This window comes from Rhinolophus sinicus, linkage group LG01 (genome assembly GCF_036562045.2).
Source record: "Rhinolophus sinicus isolate RSC01 linkage group LG01, ASM3656204v1, whole genome shotgun sequence".
NCBI lineage: Eukaryota > Metazoa > Chordata > Mammalia > Chiroptera > Rhinolophidae > Rhinolophus > Rhinolophus sinicus.
Window position 1 is genome coordinate 72,205,262 of NC_133751.1, and position 24,241 is coordinate 72,229,502.

General features: G+C 37.8%; 1 protein-coding gene across 1 annotated transcript in view; it reads left to right on the top strand.

Moving 5' to 3' along the window:
- Positions 1 to 24,241, top strand: part of MORC1 (MORC family CW-type zinc finger 1) — a 114,619-nt gene that overhangs the window by 89,079 nt on the left and 1,299 nt on the right. The window contains exons 14-19 of the mRNA XM_074338653.1: positions 133 to 202; positions 2,318 to 2,384; positions 5,636 to 5,782; positions 12,469 to 12,556; positions 14,098 to 14,151; positions 21,671 to 21,865. Coding sequence (XP_074194754.1) covers positions 133 to 202; positions 2,318 to 2,384; positions 5,636 to 5,782; positions 12,469 to 12,556; positions 14,098 to 14,151; positions 21,671 to 21,865 — 621 coding nt within the window. The remainder of the gene's footprint in view (positions 1 to 132; positions 203 to 2,317; positions 2,385 to 5,635; positions 5,783 to 12,468; positions 12,557 to 14,097; positions 14,152 to 21,670; positions 21,866 to 24,241) is intronic.

Consider the following 24,241-nt stretch of genomic DNA (forward strand, 5'->3'; position numbering starts at 1 on the left):
ACGCACATAAAACTGTACTTCTGGCAATGCTGTGGTCTCTTCTCTGATAGGGACACTGAAGTTCAAGGTCATTTTTGCAGCCGATATTTCCTCTGTTTTTGTTCAGCTTTAAAGAAAGAGCTTGTTTTTCAGGTTTTAAACCAAAGTAATGCTGATGTATCTTTGAAACAAGAAGAAAAGGAAGTTTCTCTTATGAAAAAAGGTAAAAAAAATTCAGTTTACATGCATTAGCTATAATGTTTGAATGTTTTTCAATGTGACTTATGTGACATATCTTATGTGAGTTATAGATCAGAAGTTTGGCAGCAGTTTGGATTTTTTAAAAATTTAATTTTGCTGTTCCAGAAGTGGGAGGCGGGGTGGGTAGAGGGCTGCCAACCTCATGGGTTTTGAAGAGGCCGAGAGATACCTCCTGCCTGAGAATTGTGCCCCTAACAACTGTCACACTGACTGCAACTTAGAAATTTGTGGAAGATGGATATCAATCTATAATTTTCAGAATCCATTTCCAAAATTATAGTGACATTCTCCTGTTTTCAATCATTTAGTCCTTTTCCTACTTTTCATGATTCCCCTGAGATCACTAAGACTAGTTCAACAAACCCATTAGTTCCTTCATGTCCTTGAGATGTAATTTGTCTCAGGTGAGAGACTTTAATTTTTTTTAAAACGTAAAGTTGCCATCTTATAATATTCAATCCAAAGACAGTTTCCTTGGATGGAGAAGCTGGGAACAAACTGGACTCAGAAAAATTTATTTTCTTAAATAAAATGCAGGTTAGAAGACATCAAAAAAAATTTTTATTTTCTTAGTGTGCATTCATTATTATTATTCTTTTATTATATATTATATCATTACTAAATGATTCTCTTCTAATTTTATACCACTGAGCCTAAGCAGTAAGTCTATTATTCTTGTTGTCATTTTCTTATTCCGAAATAAGTTTTAAAGACTTTATTAGTCTCATTAGCAAGTCTCAGCTTATTTTGGCTTCATCATTCGTAACCCTTTTTGTATTGATTCATGCCATGATTTTGTGTCCACTTTTGGTTGTAAGCTCTCCCTCCCTTCATACTTCGTTGTTTAGGTAGCCTAATCAGCCATTCAATCACGTCTTTATATTTGAACTCATTAGTGAGGTCCCTAAGAAATCGTACTTTTTCTTTTTTATCTTAATTAGAATAATTTGCAATTTCACAACCAGGATTTCTTTTGTAAGGGTCTCTTAATTTTAAAGCCAGTCTTTTATAGAAATTTTTGACTATTAACATGCCATCAAGTATGTGCCTGTTGGGTTTACAAAGTGTAATGGAAAAATTGTTAATACAATTTTGATCCTAAAATTAATATTTAATTTCAAACACTCAACCTGGGTTTAGAAGGGACAAATTGTGAAATACTTCAAATTACTGTAATTATAGATTAGTTGGCTGTTGGGTTAAAAAATTTCACTTCCAAATCAGTGAGCAAAATCAACAGAGCCTACAGCGTGCTTGGGAAACCTCTCTCTATTCTCTTGTATTTCCATAACGGAGGCAGACAGATCCTCAGCCATTTACCCACCATGTAAAACTTTCCTTGTTGCTGTCCTGTTCCACTCGGCCCTCAATGGTCCTAAACTTGTGGGCCAGGGTTTACTGGGTGGAACAAGCTATTTGGATAGATCATCACAAAGAATTCTAAAAAGAGATGAAAGAAGAACACATTGACTTGCTGCTTGTACTGTCCCCAAGCACTCTTGAAACCAACCCAAGGGGATCAGAGCATTTCTGCTTCTCTGTGGACTGTAAACAAACCACTAATTTCTCTGAACTACAATTCTGAGATTCTCTGAGTGAGAAGACTTACTAAATGACTCTAGGTCTCTTCCTGCTGTAAAGTAAGACTCTACTGGAGACACATTTCTGATTGGGATCTGTCAATGTCTTTGAACCTGAACCCAAAGTGAAATAGAGTAGGATACTAGAGGCAAGACAGGTGGTTGTCTGGGCAGAGGCTAGTGAGAGAAGTGAATTGATTGGGAATCCCAATCAAATCACTGCATGCACAGCAATAGCAAATAATAAGCATCATTAAAAAGAAATGACAAAAAAAGTTACAGAGGCTTTTGGATTATTGTACACACTATAAACACTTTATTAAAATATTATTATAAATTGTCTGAGAGCATATTGGTGCAGTTTTACAGAAGGATGTTTGAATACAAAGCCAAATTATATATAAGTAGTTAATGAACTGCTAACACTTCTTTCTGTTCACTTTATTGTGCGATCATGAAAAAATGATTGTCTTCATTTTGTCTATGTTCTTTTGAAGAAAAACAGGAGCTGTGCAGTGAAACTGCCGAAATAAAGAGAGACTCTTCATTACTTAACAGGGAAAGGTGAGTGTACTGCAATTATACAGAATCCAAGTGAGTGAAATTATAGTGCTGAAAAGTAATTATCAATGTTTAAATACAAGAAGAAAGAAAATAATAGCAACAAGCAAAGGCAATTAAGAATGGAACCAAACTTTACAAAGGAGACAAGAAAGAATAGAATACATAGATTTCTTACATTTTTCCCCAAACCTTTTCATTTTCTTTTGTGAGGATTTAGGAATAATGAAATGGAACAGGCTTAACTTCCTACTCCCGGCAAGCAACTAATTCAAATTACTGTAATGTAGTCAAAGAATGGAAAATGTCACATATAGAAAGTATGACTATGAAGCCATGAACCAGTTTTGTATGTGGTTCATTATCTTGTTGTCATACATATATGTAATTATAATAATCAGTGCATGCTAGAATTTTCTTGACAGGAGACTCTTGTGACTTTAAAAATAAACTCAGCTGAATATCCAATAGAATGACAAGAATGTTTTCAAGGAAGCAAGCTTTTACCCTCACTTACCACAAACCTATCTATACTGTTTTTCAGACATTCATACCCAGTGTCTCTGAATCCAAAGCCTCTGCTCTTTTTGCATAAGAGCACATTGAATCAAGTGCAAGAAAAACAGAGAGAGCTTTTATACTCCAACACTTGCTGACAGAGTAGTCACTCTACCACTCAAATCCCATCACTTCACTCTTCTACTCAAACGCCTTTCATAGCCCCATCACTCTTAAATTAAGATAAGTTACAAGCTCCTCTGCACGGCACAAATTCCCTTCACTCCTGCCTCTCTCTTCAGCCCGCACTTTGCGTCCCAGAGTTTTTAAATTGCTTATAGTTCTGCTTTATCACATTTCCATTTTTTTGTCCACACTGCTTCCTTTGTTTGAATGTCCTGTGAAACTTGTACATCAGTCTGTTAGCTTTCATTCAAGTCTCAATTCAAGTGTTCTCTCCTTTGGGGCCTGACTCTCCCAGTCAAGTTCAAGTATTCACAGAGCCTCTGTTGCAGTGATCATATTTCATCATAATTCATTCAACTTCAATAATTATTTGTTAAATAGTGACTATGTTCTGACACACAATGGTGAGCAATCCTTCACAGTCAAGTGGAATTTTCTGTCTGAATATCTGTCTTCCGTTGCATTAACCTGCATCAAGGACAGGGGCCGTGTCTTTTCTTCTTCATGACTCCAAGCCTGTGAGAGGTCTTCCCTGACCACTCCATCTCAAATAGCCTACCCCATTTCTGACAAGGCACACTAGCAAATCATATCCTGTTTCATTTTTTCTAGAGCACGTACTTACTACTATTTTAAAGTACCTCATTATCATCTCCTTCTTTCAATGTTATACATTCTAGCTTGCTTATTATATATATATTTCACTAGATGCTAACTCACTCTATAAGAGCAGGGGCTGTATCGCTCACCTCTGTGTGTTAGTGTCCAGAATAGCATCTAACTAAAAGTTGCTATAATTAATTAATATTTGTTGATTGAATAAATGGTGCAATTTTTCTCCAGTGCTATTGCTAGGCCATTAGATGGACAATACTTTACCCTAGAGTTCTTTATTAAGATTTGAATTGAAATTTAAAATCCATCCAAGAACTAAAACACATTGTGTGTGTGTGTGTGTGTGTGTGTGTGTGTGTGTGTGTGTGTGTGATTTTATATATTACTTTTAGGTTTTAATGGGGTTGTGTTTTTTTTAATCATCTTTGAATCTTAAGTACAATATGAATGTTAGAACTATGACCCAATTAAAACAATCTTAGTGGAAGAATCTTAGCAAACTCATTACTAGTGGTAGTGAGGATACAGATGATGATAATGACAATAATAATTAGGTACCATTTACTAACAGTAGGCATTGAGGTAAATTCTTTGTATATCTTAATTACTCCTCAACACACCACTGTGAGACAGGCAGTGTTATCGTTTGGTAGGAAAAGAAACAGAGGTTCAGAGAGGCATCTCTGTGCATTGGTGTAGTACATTTTACTCTCTATCCCCAACACCACTATAAAATTCCAGCATCCCAAAAATGGTAAAAAAAAAATTTTTTAAAGGATTTCTTTAATAAAATTTCAGTAATAAATAATAGTAATAAATAGTCTCCTTCATAAAGGAGATTACTATTAATGGACATTCAGACATCATGCAAGTATTCTTTAACAAACTATTAAGCATCATAATAGTCTTAATCTTAAATAAAATATCAGCTGAAGTTAGACAATATAATTAATGCCAAAGAACTGTTGACAATGGAAGACATTTCATTTGGTATGAACTATTTATCCATATTTTAAAAGGCCTATTATCGTATAAATATATAAAAGTGTGTAGAGCTGTCATCTTAATTTATGGATGTTAGCATGAGAAGATTAAAAAATATCTCCTATTACTTGACAAACACAACCCTGCATGATCTGACCCATACCTGCCTACCCAGCTTTTTCTCCCATATTGCATGACCCCCATCCCTCTTGAACTTTCTTGTTCCCACAATACTGAAAGCTTTGGGTTTCATTAACATACTACTTTATGCATCCTCAGTGTGAATTATTCTGCATGCTTCAGCCAGTTATTCTTTTAAAACATGTATGAGATCACCTCACTCCCATGCAAGAAACTCTCCAGTGGTAGTGCCTGCTCTGCTTAGAAAAACTCCAGTTCCCGCTCCATGGCCACAAGTGATGTCCTCTCCCCTCATTTCTCTCCCTTTTCTTCCTGTGCTCTCAACCTCAACAGCAGTGGCCTTCTCATGCTTCCTTGAACAGTCCTCCCTTGTTATTATCCCAGGATCATTACACTTCATCTGGAACATTCTTCTTCCAGATTTGACTAAATATTTCTTTCAACTGACTTTGCCACCTTTTTAAAAATTTCTGTACACAGCTTCCTCCAGGCTAAAATAGAACTTTAGTTTAAAAGCCTCTTTCAGCAAATAAGAGATAAATGGTATATGACTTCTCTTGTTAAGAATAAATCACCACCAATTCTATTTAATTTTCAGCACCCAAAAACCTTCAAACAAGATTTGTCAGGAATAAATATTAATTCTTCTACTTGAGAATTGACTTTATATAATTACATAAATGACAGTTTTCAGTGTTACATTGATGTCCTTGCTTTCATTTGTTGTGTATTAACATTGCATGTGTCGTATATGGACATTTCTGAATTAATTAGTATCTAATGTGATTCCTACTTTGAAATAATAAACCTCAGCTTGTTTTTTTGTCCAGTGTGCCAATGGAAGATTTAAATCCAAATTCTGGACACAAATGCAGAGTTTCTGTGAGTGGTGGTTGTAAAGTTCCTCCTTTGCTGACAAAGTCTTCTCAAAGCACATCAGTCAAGGAAACAGTAAGAAAACTGATGTCGAATTTCTGGTATGCATATTTATTAACGTATTTCCATATGCTTTGTTGAACTTTCTAAGCAGTGACCACTCCTGACTTTTTTGTTCCTTATTAAGTGATAATGTTAATGAGGAAATTCAACAGAATGACTTTATGACTTGTCTTCTGACTGTACTGATTTAGGCATATCACGGGTTAAATGTCCCTTGAACTAGAACTGCAGTCACTAACTGCCCACTTGTTACATGGTCAGGCAATATGGTGGATGTTAGTCATCTCTCAAATGCCATAAAGAATTTACTGAATTTGCCTTACTGAGTGAATTTTTCTTCCCTTCCTCTCTCCTTCCCTCCCTCCCTCTCTTCCTTTATTTTCCTTCCTTCTTTCCTTCCCTCCCTCCCTCCCTCCCTTCCTCCTCCTCCTCCTTCTTCTCTCTCCCCACCCCCTCCACCTCCCAAAAAGACCCTCATGACATTTGTGTAGCCTTCGAAAAAATTTCTTTTTTTTTCCATAGCTTTAGATACGAAACTTACTGAGTTTTACTTTTGGTTCAACGTAGAATATTAACATGTGTGGGCATGGTTAATGAGGAATTTAGATATCTGGATCTCAGTTCTCAAAGGATGGACACACATTGTGGGTAAAGTCCAGAATTCACAGTTTTTCCAAATAGGGACTGATGACAGAAGGAGGCTTTATGAGCAAGCCAAAGAAGTTAGTATACCAAAGAGCGCTCTAAAATAGGTTTCATATGGGAGGGTGGGGGCAGGAGCAGTAATGCCACCAAATTAATGCAGCCAGTTGGTTTGGTTAGGGCTCACAGACTATGAGGAGAGACTGTGTGAAGTAAGAGGCTTTCTGCCAAGCAGACCACACAACATGCTTTAGGTACAATAGTATTTTTCCTAAGGACAGTTACTTTGACTTTCTGATCAGTGACAGACAAAATCTTCCTGAAAAAGAAAGTTAGCAAAGAATAGAAGCAGGTAGGAAGAAAAAGAAAGATGGAGGTTGGCTTATATATAGGAAGCTACAGCCTCTACTCAGTCCCAGGCTGTGATCTCATGTGTGAAGTAGACTGCAAACCACTGTAAGACATGAACTCAATTCTGCAGTTGCCCTGGGCTTTATGGAAGTTTTTGCAGGAGCATCCAGGGCCCTGGGGCTGTGCTTATGTGGGCATGAAGGCCCCACCTACCATCCTTTGGGGGCACACTTCTAATGAGTCCTGCCGCAGGAGAAAGGAGGAAGCACTTGCTTATATATGTAGGTGGACCTTCCTTGGACTTTGCATCAGGACACGTTTTTCACTAATGATACTAGGCATCCAGAGACAAGTTCATGGACCAAAAAATGAAACCAGAGAGCTACATCTGAACACTAAGTTCTGACCACCAAGTCTACCGTAGTGCCTGGGTTGGCAAGCTTATACCAGCCTGGGAAAGAGACAGAAGTGGACCAGACCTCAGTTTTACACAGATATTCTGAGGTTGGAAAAGGCCACTTGTCCAATGATCTGGATAGATGTCAGTCTCATACTGCTGTGGCCTGTAGTATAGTCCCTAAAGAATGTGAATCCCTAGCCAGTTTCTTACCTTCTGTCAGTATTTGTTCAGAAGTAATATGTAAGATTCTCAGCTTTGAATTGGGTAGCCATAAATTTGAATCCTGGTGTTTTACTTACTAGATTTAAGATTCAGGTATGCCAGTTATGTATGTGCCTTTGTATATTTGAATAAATGTGTCACATTATTAAAAATCTATGGGTATGACCACATGTCCAATGATTGGGACATTGCTTCAAGGGAACCAGGCCTTCTTCATAATTAATAGCTATCACTTTTGAGCCATTACCATATTTTAGGCATTCACCCAAGTGCATTGTATACATTTGCTTTTTGTTTCCACAAACTTGTGAGATGGGTATCATTTTTTAACTTTTTTTATGGATAAGAAAACTGAAGATGGGAGAAATGAAATGACACACTGAAAGTCTCAAAGACAATTACTCAGCTACTAAGGACAGACTGGGTTTAAGCTCTGGCTCCCTGTTTTGGAATCACATGCTTTTAACCAGTGTGTGTGTGTGTGTGTGTGTGTGTGTGTGTATTGAAGTGTGGTGTGTGTATATGTATGTGTGTGTCCACATGATGATACCTGGAAAAACCTCTCTGGTTGTGTTGCAGCACAGTTTGAATGGACCACAGTGTATCATCATTAACTTTATATTTTACTTGGCTAATTTTTGTTCTGCATCTAAGTGTATTTTACTATTAATTTTAATGAGTTACATGAGATTAAAACGGAGATAATCTGATTGAGTACACTAAGACTTTAAAGTGCTTCCACTCCTATAATTAGGTATCAATAGAAAATTAAAATTTCCCGGAAACGATTTCCCTAATGAACATGTAAAAGCTTTAGTGCTTGAGATCCTTATACTATTATCAACTGAACACTCTGAAAGCCAAATGTGTTAATAAATCAACTCTTTTTTTTTTTCGGTACCAGCTTGAATTTTTGTGCTTATTATTTTGTAAAAATATTCAGTGGAAAAAGAATTATACAGAACATAAGGCTTTAACTGGAACAAAACGAGCTCCTCATTTACCAATTTTCTCTTTTGCCTATTGTATGTGGTATGTTTTCTTACATTTCTTAAGATTTCTTGTCTTTTTACAGATGAGAAAAATTGAGGTATGTGGAGGTTAAGTAATTTGCCCAGCATTATGTAACTCTTGGATGGTAAAGCTGGAATTGGAATCCTGGCAGTCGGGTCTCATAATCCTTGCTCTTAGCTGCTAACCCTATAATGCTTTGTTTCAGTTTATGGTTGTATATATAAACTTAATAATAAGACAGACTTCACATTTCAACTCTACAAAAGCACAAACATGCTCTGTGTTATCTTAAATTTTAAAACAAGTTTTCAGATAGTTTTCAGGTTGTCAGTTACTGAAGCAAAAGAAAAGTCCATAAAAATAAATGCACTAGCAATTGAGGTCTGTCAAAAACCATGAGGTAATTTCTGGTTTTAAAAAGTGGAGCCAGTGGTCAAGCATCTACACCGTCCATGAAGTGGTCTCCCTACCAGGACATGTGCCCATCTGACACTCTACAAAATCTTTAGAACATTATTGATAATATTCCCCAAACTGTCTTTCATTTCCCCTTGGCAATATTGTAGTTGCCAATTTATACCTGAAGCTGAAACTGAATAATATTGTATGTCAACTATAATTTAATAGAAATACATTAAACATATGTATATATATGTAGTCACGGGATATAGAGTACAGCATAAGGAATAGAGTCAATGGAATTGTAATAGATATATACGATGTCAGAGGGGCAATAGACTGGGGGAGGGGAGTTATCACTTTGTGAGGAGTGAAAGGCCTATGACGTTGTTTTGTAATCCCGAAACTAAAAAAGAAAAAAAAAAAAAGGTGGAGCCAGGCCATTCCCATTTCATCCTGGCTTTTCTCTTGAGCTGGGCTGAAGAAGAGCATTTCAGTCTAACTTACATAGGAGGCTTGCTCTCCTTAGCCAAGCCCCAGCTTATTAACTAGGTTACTGTTTAAAAAGAACAGCCGAATGACCAGGTACAACTCTGTATCCCTGCTTATGTCTAGAAAGAGTGGAGTTGTGTTAATGTAAGTAAGAGATTTTCCTTATGGAAAAATTACTCTGCTGAGAAAGGAGTGTGATTATGGAGTAAAACAGGGAATGGCCATTAGCCAGGATTTCTCAAAGCTTGGACATCACATACAGAGACAGCGCTGATTTAGTATTTTAGCTCTCCTAGTTGACCTACAAAAACTTCGAATTCAAACTTGCTGATACAGATATGGATTCTATAGGAATTTAACTGAGATGGGCATCATAGCCAAAGACCTGCTATGGTCGTGGATGCAAGTAATAGCTCTAGAAGATCTTTTGGATATCTCTTTCTTGAATTCTTGAGAAGAGACAGAATATTAAACAAAGACAAATTCCTGATTTTATTATCAAGTCTGAGAGTAGAACTGTGAGTAAATGCTTTAAGGGAGAAGGGCTTAAAGCATTTGTGGTGGGACTAGAGTCCCATGGACATGGCAGCACTTGGTTCCTGAGCCCTGCAAAGGCATAGTATCCGTGATTCAGTGGATGCTGGTGAGCAGACATCAGTTTATACCTATAGTTGTGTGCTGGCACCTCCTGGCATGCCTACTTTTGTAGGACCTTTCATGGATTAGAGAATCACTATGTCCTAAGGGAAACCTGAGCTTTGAGGGTGGAGAGAGTTTTGATCAGAGATACCCTCAGGAACAAAAGAAGGTATTATAGGAGAACACCATCGAAAAAAGGGACTCAAGACAATAAATGAGGGATTTTTAAAAGCATTCTTAAGCATCTACATTCAGACCCTACATTTGTGATTTTGGGCATCTTACAAGTTTTTTTTTTTTTTTTTTTTTTTTTTTTTTTTTACAGTATCCAACAGTTTTCCTGATTTAATTTTTGAGGAAAAGAAAAAGGAAAAGCTCTGTATGTTTGTGCCTAGAGACCACAAGAGCTGGATAACGTGTTTTTCTTTCTAGTCACTTTTGTGAGACAGACTCCCCCAGGAAAAGCTATTTAGCAGCAGCCCTATACAGGAGAGAGCAAAAGGTTTAACATCAGGGTCCTGGGGAGAGAGACAAGGAGAACACAGGCAACCTGAGCCTGATGGTTGGGTGGGGGTGGGGGGTGGGGGTGGAGTCCTTAATCATTAGGAAGCCAGAGAGGTTCAAAACAGGAATAACTCCTTAATCAGTTTCCATAAAAATTACAGGAAGTTATGTGTACAAAGCAGATAACAACACTTAGCATAATTTTAGCACTTCATAAAAAGTGCTTAAATCTGACCAGGCAGTTCAATACCTTCAGAAAAATGCTGAGTTCCCCAACATCTAGTGCAGTGGGCCTGGAATACTTTCCTCACATGCCCCCACCCCCTGCTCCTCACAGCTAGCTAATTTCTCTTCTTTGAGGCTCCCTAACTATGTGTTAGGGCCCTCCTGTCCATACCCATGGTGCTGCATTCTCATTCTCATCTTAGCTTGTTTTTCTAGAAGTGCCTCCGTAGAAGATGGCTGATAAGCTCTAAATCTAAACCCAAAGGAATTTATAGCCACCATGAAAAGGACCAATGCTCAGAAGAGGTTTCAACACTATACTGGAGGCAGGGAGGCTGAGTTTAGCAAGAGAGAGGAATTTGTGTAAAAGACCTCCCACCCCTCTGTCCCACCAAACCAGCCATAAAGTTGACCACAGGTCTCCTTTCTCAGTGACTCCAGGTACAGCTTTTCCTTCTATGCCATCTGATTTCTGCTCATCTCAAATACCAGGAGGCCCCTTTTCACTCTGTCCCCACCCCACTCATCATGTTACTAGTCAGACAAATAATTCTGAGCTGTGTGTGTGTGTGTGTGTGTGTGTGTGTGTGTGTGTGCACGTGCTATATTTAATGTTGTACAATGCTGAGGATTTTTAACTTTTTGGATTGAATGTCCTTAAAACAATAAATGAATATTAACACAAATAATGTACTTAAAATACTATGAATGTAAATTATATAAGAAACATCTGTTTTTCTTTTGTATGCCTTATTATTTTACAGCTGACAAGTTTTGTTAATCCCTTGGATAATATACATGAGGTTCTTGGCACACTTCAACATAAAAACACTCTATACACTTTTAAGATGTGGTAGCTATAAATTTCTAGATTTCATAGTCTCCTAGGAATGAAATATGTGTCATCTAGGTGATTAATTCTAGAAAAGCCATCTCACTAGGAGGGTGGGATGCTACTGCCTTTTGGCAAAATGAAGCACCTGTCAGAACAATGGCCATCACAGTTTGGAAAGAACAGGGTCCTTGTATGATTTCTAAGAGTAGTCTTGGAGGGCCTGATGAAAGGCATTACTCTGGAGAATTAAGTTCTTTTATTTTCTCGGGAAAAAAGTCAGTAAGTCCAAAGTCAGCCTGTTTCCCTGCAGGAATTTTGCAATGCTGAGTTCTCTGCCAAGGAGAACACTCACGTATAGGGCTTTCCTGGACTGCTTGGTGATGGGTGGGCATTGTGGGCCTCTCTTCTCTTTTCTTTTCCTTTTCTTTCCTTTTCTTTTCTCTTCCTGTCTCTTCTCTCTCTCTCTCTCTCTCTCTCTCTCTCTCTCTCTCTCGCTCTCTCGCTCTCTCGCTCTCTCGCTCTCTCGCTCTCTCGCTCTCTCTCTCTCTCTGTTTCTCCCCCCTTTCCCCCTCTCCCTCCCTTGCTCTGTCTCTTTCTTCCATAAACATTTTATTTTAAAATAAGAGTAAATTTACATGCAGTTGTAAGAAATAATATAGTGATTCCCTCTGCCCTTTACCCAGTTTCTCCCAATGGTAGCATCTTGCAAAACTAGAGAACAGTATCACAGTTAGTATATTGGCACTGATGATGTCAAAATACAGAACAGTTCCATCACCACAAGGATTCATCCTGTTGCCCTTTTATGGCTAAACTCTTCCCCAGTCTATGCTTTTTGAAGGACACTTTGATGCCAGTGGTAAAAACAGTTTAGTGGGCATGAATGTCCATCTTAGCCAAGAGGTTTAACACCCAGGGGTCGGAGCCAGCTCTAACAGGTGAGTGAGTGCTACGTCTCTTTTCCTGGTATATTCCCATTTCTGCTGTGCTTATATTCCCAGGGAGATTCTTCTGCATTTCTTTCCCGAGTATCAGCTACCTTCAGAATTTGGCTACACATCTGTGGAGGAACTTGTAGCAAGTTCTGAGGTAAGCTTTTGGAACGCTGAGGACATGATAGAAGAGCCTGAATTTAATCTTCAGTGAAGAAAAATGTAAAGTGTTACCAGTAAGAGTACCTCGAATGGCTTAAGTAAGTGAAGATGAGGACCTCTATACCAAATGGATGACTCAGAATTAAAAACCAGTATGGCCAAGGGTTAAGTAAGCTGTGGGAAGATCTGACACCCTGAGAATAGTTGGTAGCAGAGATCAAAAGAATTGGGACATAGTCCCTCACTTCCTTCCCTCACACCAGAAAAGAGTTTCTATCTCATAGACACACTTCTTCAGACACCTTTTATGAGAAGCTGAGGTGAGAAATGGTTGGGTCAGCCATGTCAGGTGCTCAGAGCACTGGTTTCATTAGAATTGCTGAGACATCACAGAGAAATATGAAGAAAATTCTATTTACCAAATCTCCTCTCAGGGACAGTAGCGTACATGATTGGAAGGAAAACTTTGATGGGCTACCTGGGGTGCTCAGGGTGGCCTCACACTGGCTCACAGTGGTTGGTCCCCAGGCTGCTGGGTCAGCGCAGCTGTGGTGAAACTGAGTGTGGTGTGCAGGCCTGCTGCCGCCGGAGCTGCTCACAAGAGAGGAGCAGGAGGGTGGGAGGGCTCCTTGCCTGCCCCATGCTCAGTGTGACTTGTAGAAAGGATGGATACATGTAGAAAGCGTATCAGTGATAAGAGCACCAAACTATTAATTGGGCCGAGGTGCCATAAGCTTTAATCTGATCCTGGGTGAAATCTGTAATTTTCTAGTCTACAATCACTGTTTCTGCTTCTTACCTTGTACTCTCACTTTACCCTCTCCCATCAGGCTTCTGACTCCATTACTTTTCTGTAACTGTCTCGTCAGGTCATCAGTGACCGCTATGCTGACTAATGCTGTAGTCGCCTTACCTGCCTCTCAGGGGCCTTCAACCCAGTCGACCCTTTCTCCTTCTTTAAGTACTTTCTTCCTTAGCGCTTCCCTAAAAACACACTTCTCATGTTCTTGCATCCCTTTAGTCTTTGCTGGCAACCCCTTCTATACTTGCTTTCTAACTGTTGGCATGTCCGAGGACGCATTCCTGGACTAGTTTCTTCTCTCTATTAAATGCTGTTTCTAGGTGACCTAAACTCGTCTCTGGCTTCAAATACTATCCCATATGCCGGTGACTCCCAGTCTATTTCCGTGGTGTTCCCATCCAAGAAATCCAGGCTCTACCTTCTTGGCATCTTTTTGAATATTTATCTATCATTTACTTTTCCCTCACCTGGATTTTTTGTTCCATTTGCAATTTCTTAAACCATGCTGTATTAATTATGTGAATTGCCTTATTCATTTTGGGGCAGAATAGGTTAGGTGTATCTTAGTTAATGAATTTAGTTAGACCCAGGCTTAAAAGAATCACAGTATCAGTGTTGGCCAGTTCTAGGCTTTTATACTTCTTTCATACTAGACATTGCAGGTTTTAACTCTGTTGTAGACATCTCATTCTCTAAAAGTTAATATCCTGTTTTATTATCATTTACAAAAACAGCTGGAGCAATGCCCGGAGCAGACAAACAGAAAGCTGAAAATGTGTTTCAGCCAGGTAAGCTTCCTTTCAATGTATTCCTTTATATTCTAAGTGATCCTGTATTCCAAAGGAGAAGTAATATATATTTCTAAATGTTAGATTTGGGAGGAAATCAAATTTGCATTCAGTTATCAAGACAGATTAATGTGTAGCATATCAGATGTCACAAGGCAACATCTTTTTGAATTTTAAAATGCAAATGTTTCCACATCATAAAGCTTATGAAACCTTTGGAGTGGGACTATTATTTGTATTGGAAGAAATATGACATTCTGAGTCTTTAAGAAAGAGATTCATTGAATTCTTGAGACACTGGACTAAACCAGAAATCATTTGTAGATTAAAGTTTTTAATTACAGTAAATCCTCTTTCAATGTCATCAAGAGGTTCTGTGACTTTAACTAAAACAACATTAAATGAAACCAATTTTGCCATAGGCTATTGATGTAAACAAGAGTTAAGTTCCTGTGGCATCTCATACATTTTATAAAGAAATGACTTTGAATGAAACAGCATTATTTGAGGACCTCCTATATTCTGGACAAGTTCTTATCTCTCTGGGGTTTATTTGTTTGTTTGTTTTTAGTATCCTATCAACAGGTTTTAAAGTTTATGATTTTTCCATTATAACATTGTTTATAAATACAATTAATGCCAATAAAAGAATGTAAAATAAATTTTTAAAAATCATCCATAGTTTTATATGGTGATGGAAAGAGAACTGACTCTGGGTGGTGAACACACAATGGGATTTATAGATGATGTAATACAGAATTGTACACCTGAAATCTATGTAATTTTACTAACAATTGTCACCCCAATAAATTTAAAAAAATAAATTTAAAAAAAATCATCCATAGTTCCAAACCATTTCAAGGTCACTGCTATTAATATTTTGATGTATTTCATTACAACCTCTGTCTCTGTCTCTCTTTCTCTGCACAAATGCTTTTGTATTTATAGTCTTTGAATAATACTGTGGATCTAGTTCTTAAAGATTTCCTGCGGTGGGGGTGGGTGGGTAGAGAATTCGTAGAGTCTTTCAGTTCTAGAGAAATATCTCAAAATGTCATATTCCCTCAACTCCCTTAATTGACACTCAAGGGAACTGAGACTCCAAGATGTGAACTTGGCCCAGATGACACAGGGGATTAGTGTTGGAGCCAGGTTAGCCACTGAGGTTCCCAGATTCATCGTAGAGGCCACAACAGTCTAGAACTTTTCATGTCACCAGAATCAATATTGAGATGTTAGCGCTCCAATGACACTTGTGTTTGTTCAAACAGGTACACCAGCTCTGTCACTAGCACATATACTAGATCTTCTCCCATGTGCTTACGCTGTTAAAGAGAAAACCACAACCTCAAAATAGTGTCACTTAGGTTAAAGCCCATGATACCAAACCTAAATTTAATACCTGACCTAATTGCTTTTTCAACCTCTTCCCAGAAATGTATTCTTAATCAACCAATAAGATAATCTGTCATGTGGTCTTTCTCCATTCGCCACAGAAAGAAGAGGCAATTAGCATGATAAAAACCCTTGCCATTCCCTTCCCCCCAAAAGAAGTCCAGATCTAAAAATAATCTTTTCTTCTGTTAATAACTCCCTTGTTCCACCCTTCTTTCTTTAAAAACCTTCTATTTTGTACAGCCCCTCAGAGAGCCCTTCTAGTTTCTAGATGGGATGCTGCTGGGTTCATGAATTACTTAATAAAGCCAATTAGATCTTCAAATTTACTCAAATTTTGTTTTTTAATAATGCTTACAGCCATCTTCTGGAAAATTATGCCACTAACATGCAAATCTATAAAGATTAGGAGGTGAATTGTGCCCTCCTAAGTTGTGCAAAGCACAGCTATGAGCAAAGGTATTGCCTTATCTCTATTGTAAGAAATGGAGTACATTTGAATAATCTTGTTTTATAAATAAAATGGAATTGTGAAGTAAGTTCCCAAAGACATATAAGTAGGTAAATTTGAAATGAAAATTACAACCTACGTCAGATTCCTTCTTAGAAAGGTTGTATCACAAAATACTTGAATTTTAGGGTGTGCCTAAATGTAACATGCCTGTTGATATATTTTCCTCTGATGTTTCTGACTGAATGCCTACTGGACTGTGACAAGCAATTGGAAATGAAGGAATATTGTAGCTCTTAATTTCCCATTATTGTTCAACTGAAAAGTGAGTTTATTTTCAGAATAATGTCTTGTTGAAAAAGCAAAGGCAATAATTGAACATTTTCAACTTGAAGACCTACTTGTCAAAATTTCCAAACTAGAATAGAACACAAAGTTTTCTTTCAACATATTTCACCCTGTTCTAGTACTAATATTACCATCAGTGAATGTAAAACTGTGATCAAGAGCTACTGAACTAGGCACTGAAATAGGCCTTTTATATACGTTACCTTTGGAAGGTAGGTGCCACTATCTCCATGTTAGTAATGAGGAAATGGAGAATCAGAAAGATAACTTTCCAGTGTCATGATACAAATAAGTAGCAAATTCAAGATTGGAACCCAGATTTGTCCCACTTTGAAGCTGTTTTCGCTACACTATACTCTCTTATATCTTATTCTTATCCAGATGGTCATACTTTACCTTTGTGATAGCTTGCACGTATTACTTGAAATAGATATACTACAGCTTCTAAGCCTGTTGGTATAAAAGAATTATTATGTACTTCCTATGTGCCTTTATAGTACATGATGAGATGTATATACTGGAAATACTGATAGTGAAATATCACGGGGGAGAGAGTGGGGGTGCGTGTGGTAGGCAGGTTCTGTAGTATTCCATCAGGGACTGTACCAACTGTAAGTCTGTGGCAGCCAGCTTGACGAATTACCAGTAAGGCTCCTGAATCTTCCCACAGATCTTCATCTACTGGTTAGAGAACTCTGATTTAAATACTTACACTATAAAACTTAGACATTTGGTAAGAATTAAATTGTTACACATCTCAGTTTATCCAAGCTTATATATGTCCTTCATGTCACTTTCTAAATGATAATTTTTCAATGTCTACACTATCAATAATGGAGCCAGGTTTTTGGGTCTTGGGGGCCAGACTGAATACATAAATGTTTATTCCAGGTGAATGGTGTGAGCATAGATGATGAATAGAATCTCTTTAATGTTCAGGGCAAGTGGGGCTCAAAGAATCAAAGCAAGATAACTCAGGAGACCATGAGTTCCTGTAGAAGCTGAGGTGTTGCAAGCAAAACACAGAACAGTGGAATCGTGACTTCCCTAACATGAAACTGCTGGTCTTGAGACTTTATTAATGATTGGTAGCTTTAGGTGGTGGTTATAAAAACTATTCAAATCATTTCTTGAAATCCACGTAGAGGACGAATCTATGCAACTTGCTATGCAGCTTTTAATAAAGAGCCACACTAAGTACAGGAGGACCCCTGATAACGCTTGAACTTCTTTGCTCACCTTACCCAGACCACATCGGTGGTTTTCATAACTACTATGGGAGTAGTCGGTGATTTATGACAGCATTGGTGATCCTGCACAACTGACCCGAATCTCCATCTTTTATTCTTTCCTCTCACAAGCCATCTGGTCCATCCAATTTGGAGTTGTTGCTTCAATCTACTAGACTGGCCCGTCTCTGAGCCTTCCCACTTGAGGGTCCCCAGAATACTCTTACCTACTCTCCCAGTCCAGAGCTGGGCTGTTGAAATCCTGCCTATTCCCTGTAGAACCTGGTCAATGCTACCTTCTACATCAAGCTTTCCTCAGTCTCTCCAAGGGAAATTATTCTTGACTTTCTGTGTTTTGAGAGAACCTTAAAAATCTATTTTGGCATTAATTAAATTTTCTGCATTGTATTGTAGATTCTTGTATTTTATTTTCTCCCCAACTAGTTGATAGAATCTTTGAAGATAACAGTCCTCTCTTATCAAACTCTGTATCCTGGTGGCAATCAGTACCTTTGAATGCATCTGGACCTTAACTGTTTGTTCATTGAATCAAAGTTAATTGTTTCTGCTGTAAAGACTGTCCACATAAACACTCACATGTATATCCCTGCCAGTAAGTACAAAATCTGTAGATGTTGTAGGCCTGCTATAGTTTATGCAAAGTTGTTAGGATTCTGGAACTCCAGAGATGATAGAGCTCTGACTTTTTAAATTCAAGGCAGACAATTAAAATTTCTTTCAAATCCTAATTCTGTTCTGAATTAATGTAGTTCAGAAAGAATTCCATTTTTATCCGCCACAAATACCTCTACAAGAGTAAGTTTATACAGCAGAACTAAGCCTCTCATCTTGTTACAATTCTCTACTGACCTTAATTAAAATGTTAATACAACTAGAAGTCCTTTTATAGTGAGCGTTAAAGGTTGTCAAAATTGCTGCCTTTTATGGAAACCTCCTGGAGATGTTAGCCTGAGAAAGGCAGAAGAATAAATCAGGAAACAGGCTGGTAGTGTTTAAAGAAAATATAGTTTGCTGGTTACAAAATAGTACTTTGAGAACTTTGAGAGACTGCATGTGACTTTGAATGTAGTGTGCTATATAAATCGTATTCTTAATGTTATAGTGTATGAACAGTGTTGTCCTTTGAACTTTTTATTTTGAAATAATTATAGATACACAGAAATTTACAAAACAGTAGAGACCCCTTGTACACTTCACCCAATTTTCCCCAATGCTTACGTGTTACATGATTATACTACAATATCAAAACCAAGAAATTGAAATTGGCAAAATGTGTGTCTTGTTTTATCATATGTGTAGATTTGTGTAACCACTACCAAAGTCAGGATACAGAACTCTCATTACCACAAAACCTCCCTTTGCTGTCCTTTTTTATAGTCATACTCCTACATATAAACACCCCTAATCCCTGGAAACCACTCCATTGTTCTCTAGCTCTATAATTTTACCATTTTAGGAATGTTGTAAAAATAGAATCATAAATATGTATCAATTTATGATTGGCTTTATTCACTCAGCATAATGCCCTTCAGATCCATTCAAGTGTATCAATAGTTTGTTTCTTTTCTGTTGCTGATAAATAATACTGTTGTTTTTTTAAATAATATTGTTTTTAATATTTTATATTTCTATTTAATTTTATTTGTTTTGGTATGTTTCATTGTTGTTGCTTTCATTAAAAAAAAAAAAGTGTTTCCTGGCCATTGTTCAGGATGTAAAATTCGGGAGTTCTAAAAACTAAGAACTATAAGTGGCTGGACTATCTATGACCCTGTCCTAGATCATTGAATTATTACAGCTGAGTTGAATTATTTACCCTACTCCACCTGTAGGCCATGGGAGATGTCATTCCCTGGGCTTGACCGAGCCTTCCCGGGAAGCATCTGTGAAGCTTCCTGGAGGGGGTGGTTGTTGCCTTAGTTGTAAGTCATCAGCTTCTGGTAGGTTGAATCCAGGACGTTCAAAAGTGGATTTCCCTCCAAGATCTCAGAATGTAGCCTGGATTTCAAAGCAGGATTGGGCGAGGTGTCTGAAACCCCCCATATGAATGCTGCACGTCTGCTCTCCTAACTCCTCACTATTTAGGGTTCACTGTGTAGCAGGCATTGGAAATACAGAGGTGAACAAAACCTATGTTTTTTGAGGTTACATTCTAGAGAAATAGATAGCAAACACATAAATAAAATACAATGCAGTGTCACATAATGATAGTGTCACATAATGATAGATACTAAACACATAAATAAACGTGTAATGTGATGTGCCATAACATAACTGCAGAGCCAGGGGGCACACAATGATGGTATGTGTTGGGAAAGGGGAAGGTATTTCAGGTGAGCATGGAATATCTGAGCTATGTTTCAACACAGACCTGAGTTAAAGAGTGTAGACCAGGGATCGAACTTACCAAACAGAGAAAACAGCAGGGGCAAAGGGCCTGATGCAGGAATGAGCCTGGTATATTCCTGGAAGAATGAGGCTAGAACTCAAGAAATAAGGTAAAAATAGATAGAAGTAGGTCAAGACTTTCAGAGTCTAATTCTTGGGGCTTCACACAAGCTTTCAGGAAGTTTAAGACTAAAAATCTAAAACTTCTTTATATGGCAAATCTACACACCTCGCAAGTAAGTCTCACCTTTAACAGACTACATTTGTGTGTGTGTGTGTGTGTGTGTGTGTGTGTGTGTGTGTGTACACACACTATATGGCCAGTGTTTGTCACTATGGGTGTTTGGATCCCTGCTCCCAAATACTCATCTCAATTAATAGCCCATGAAAAGCATAAATAATTGCATAAATCCAAGGCAAATATTTTAAGTAAGGACTTTAATGCTCTTAATTTAACGGAGAATCCACACCCTTCTCTCAACTCTAATAATATCTGTATCTTACTTGGGGACACAATGCAGTTTCTCCCATAAAATATAATGTTTGCATTACTTGTATTATCTCATTCTTTAGAAGCTTCTGGAGGGTAAAGACTGAACCTTATATATCTTTGTATCACCTATAGTTAAATTCAATGCCTTAAATTTAGGAAGCAGTTGATGAATGCCTCTTAAAAGAGAACTTAAAATATTTAAGAGTTTTTGTTTGTTTGTTTAAAGTATTTTATAGAAAGGAGAATTCATGATGAAGTTGATGATTGTGAACAATGTCTGGAAAGGGCCTACACATATTAATGAATATGGTACAGGAGTGGGAAGAGGGGAAAGGCAGACCCAGAAGATAAATGAGCTACCTTATAATTTTCCTGGTAACCCAGTGAGTCATATTAGAACACAGAAATCTCCTTACTACAGAAACATTCAAGTGTTTCTGAAAACAGGATTTGCCCTGTATCTCTTTTCTCAGACTATACCCTGGCCCTCTCAAAATGTTGATACAAGCAATTAATGTCATTTTGCAATTGAAGTATTTGGCCTCTTCATTATCCCTTTCTATTTTGTGAGTACCTCAAGCACAACATGAGCTCTTGGAAAACAACCAAGGCTCTTAAATTAGCGAGGGTCATGTGCATAAGTATGACCACACTCTTTGCATCAGGAAAAGAAATCCAAAGAGAGTGACAGAACAGGAATGCCTCCTACTATATATAGTTTTTGTGCTACTCAGGTGCTACATACTCGAGTTATAAATAACATGACATTATCTGCCATGAAACCCCTGAGTGGCTGGCCATTCTGTCATTGTCTATGAGTTACTGGTTCTGTGGAGAGAGAGTTACAGGTGCCTGCCCACTTGGTGTCTTGAATAAGTTGGTATCACTAGTGAGAGAACAAATTCAACCATTACTGAGTTCCTTCTTCGTTCCAAAGCAAAGGAATGCATGGGTGTGACTCTGTCCTTATATAATAGTTACTGGACTGTTGTACATTTCACCTCTTCTCTTTTCCTCTTCCATCAGATTTTAAGTTCCTTAAGAGTATCAACATTCTTAAATTTATTCTACTAATAATATGGAGTTGACACTTGGTAGATGTGTGCATAATTGAAATGTGAAATTTCTGTCTGATATTAGAGGGAAAAGTAAATTTTAAAAATATCCTAAAACTGTTTTTAAAAACATTCCCAGATCCAGAAGATTTACATGGTCCAATATGAAAAAAACCTGAAGAGAAAAATGCAGTCTATTATCTACGATGCTAATAGAAGAGGGGTGATTAATGAAATATCTCTCATGCAATGTGAAAAAAAAAGAAAAATTACTGAAGATAAACTGAATAATCTTCGTGTAAAGCTGGCAGCATTGTTACAAAAACTTCAGCTGGTAAGTGATGAAATTTTGTTTCAGTAGTAGGAATATACTTTGTGGGAAGAGCATTCAGCTAGTTTCCTCTTCTAACGTTGTCATTCATTTATTGACCTTGGACAAGTCACTTAACCTAGCCCTTACTCTTCCTATAAAGATATGGGAATCATAAATAAGTGAACTTTGAAAGTATATATTAGAACATTTTTTAAAGATCTATTATTTTTTTCTCTTGACAAAATCAGAATCGTTTCCTGTGCTGTTGATATAGTTTGATTACCCTCAGTGTCTCCTCAATAGCATGTCTCTAGTGGGAAATATTGCTTTTTTTTTTTTCTGACAGCAAAATACGTTCATTTAATTTTATCCTAATACATTAAAAATCGACTCCTCTAATCTTAGAGGAGAAATTGGAGAGGTCAGAAAGTATGGATTATTGTTTGTATATTTTAATGTATAAAGAATTCCGCTTCTATGATAGATTGAACTAGTGAGGAAAGGCCCATCTTCTACTACAGCACATAGAAATGTTAGATAGAATACATCAAAAAAATAAAAATAAAAATTCATAGCCAAAGTTGAAACGTCTTTCTGTAGATGTTAGAAATAAATTGAGAAATCAACAGTGAGCTAGGAAGCACATGGCATTTTCCTCAGAAGAGGCCCTGAGTCTGGGAAGTTCACGGGCCCTGTGTGGGCTGTGTGGGTAAGAGGGCCCTGACTGGAGGGCTGAAGGGTTGCCTTGCCTGGGAAGGGGCTTGGGGAGAGACAGGGAAACTCGCTGTACACCAGTGTAGTACGTGATGAGCAAGGACTTTGAAGCCAGACTGCCTGGGTTTCCGTCCTGGCTGTGAACATTTCAAGGACAGAGTCCATTCTTCCTTCAAAAAATACACATCTTTTGGTTTCTCTGGGAATTATCCTATGTTAAATACAGAGTAAAATGCAGAAAATATTTTTGTTTAATTGAAGTATAGAGCCAAAAGAGAAGATCCCCATGTATTTGGGTGGTCTAGGCAGTAATTAAAATGCTTCATTATTAAATTAAAAAAGGACAGTTAATGTGCTTTCCATATAATGGTAATTTTGTGTGTGTGCGTCTATTGACAATACTAACTAAACCTATTATTTGAGTTTATTGCTGTAAGTGGATTTGAGTGGAGCTCCTTTTGGTTCTTGGGACTCTAAAGGGTGGGGAATATTTTTACGTGTATAAGGTCTGATAGAAAGCCTGGTACATGGTAAAGTTTCAGTGATACTTGTTGCACTAACAAGAAAAACTAGAGAGACCAAAGAAATTCTATGTCATAGAAATTGAATACCACACTCTATCAAAAAAGTTCATAAAAATTGTTGGTTGTTAGAATGTCAAATCTATGTTTGGCTAGGGAAAAAAATGAAAGAAGAATAATTTGCTCTACCTTCTATGCCAAATCCCTGGGTTCTCTCCCATAATAGTCAGGGTAATTATACTAATTTAATTTGCTTTATTCACAAAGTTTAGTAAGGATAGGAGGGTTTTAGCCTGAAGAATATGAAACACTTTGTCTAGTATAATTGGAGAAGTAGTTAAAGGGCTCCCGCCCAAATATATTTACTCTCATCCCCAACTTGAAATTTCCTTTTTCACTGTCTCTGATTGCCAGAGCATCTGCAGTGGAATAGAGCACAGACGTGAGATGAGGTGGACCCGAAGCAGATGGAGTGGGGCAACCACATGTAGAAGCTGGGGACAGAACCCCCCTAGTAGGAAGTCTAGTCCATGAGGTACAGAGCAGTAGCCAAATGCCAGGTGGGTTGCATTCGACTTGGCTGAACAGACCAAGAATGGTCAGTTTCAGAAAGAGTCACATAGGGTATTCCTCAGGCTCAGTGAATATTTGGAAATTTCGGTGACTATTAATATCGTGGAAACCCATCTGCAGAATCAGGACCCCAGTCACAAAGCAGGGACTCAATACAGTGCAGCCTTGTTAGAGGACTGATCAAATCTAGGGCATAGGGAGCAAAGCAGAAGCACAGTTAATGGAACCAGATAAGGGATGGAGAAACTAGAATGGTGGTGCCAGGCACATATTGGGAACAATAATAGAAGTGGGATTGTTTCTGAATGGTCTTTCTTAAAAATTCTCTTACCCACCAGCTCAGTTAGAGAGTAAGTTGATGCTATGATTGGGCTTGAGGGGAGTGAAATTTAAAGAGGGAGCAGTTGTCCAGCTGTTCATGAATCAAGAAGCCCAGGGAAGGAGAGCATGAAATTAATTTAAACATCTGGGGGGAAAGGCAGAAAAGGGAACAAATGAGGGCAGAAAGACAAGGGTTGTGGAAAAAGACGCTATAGAGGAAAGAGGAGAAACAGAGAAGTCAGCATTTTCCTACTTGTCTGTTTTATCT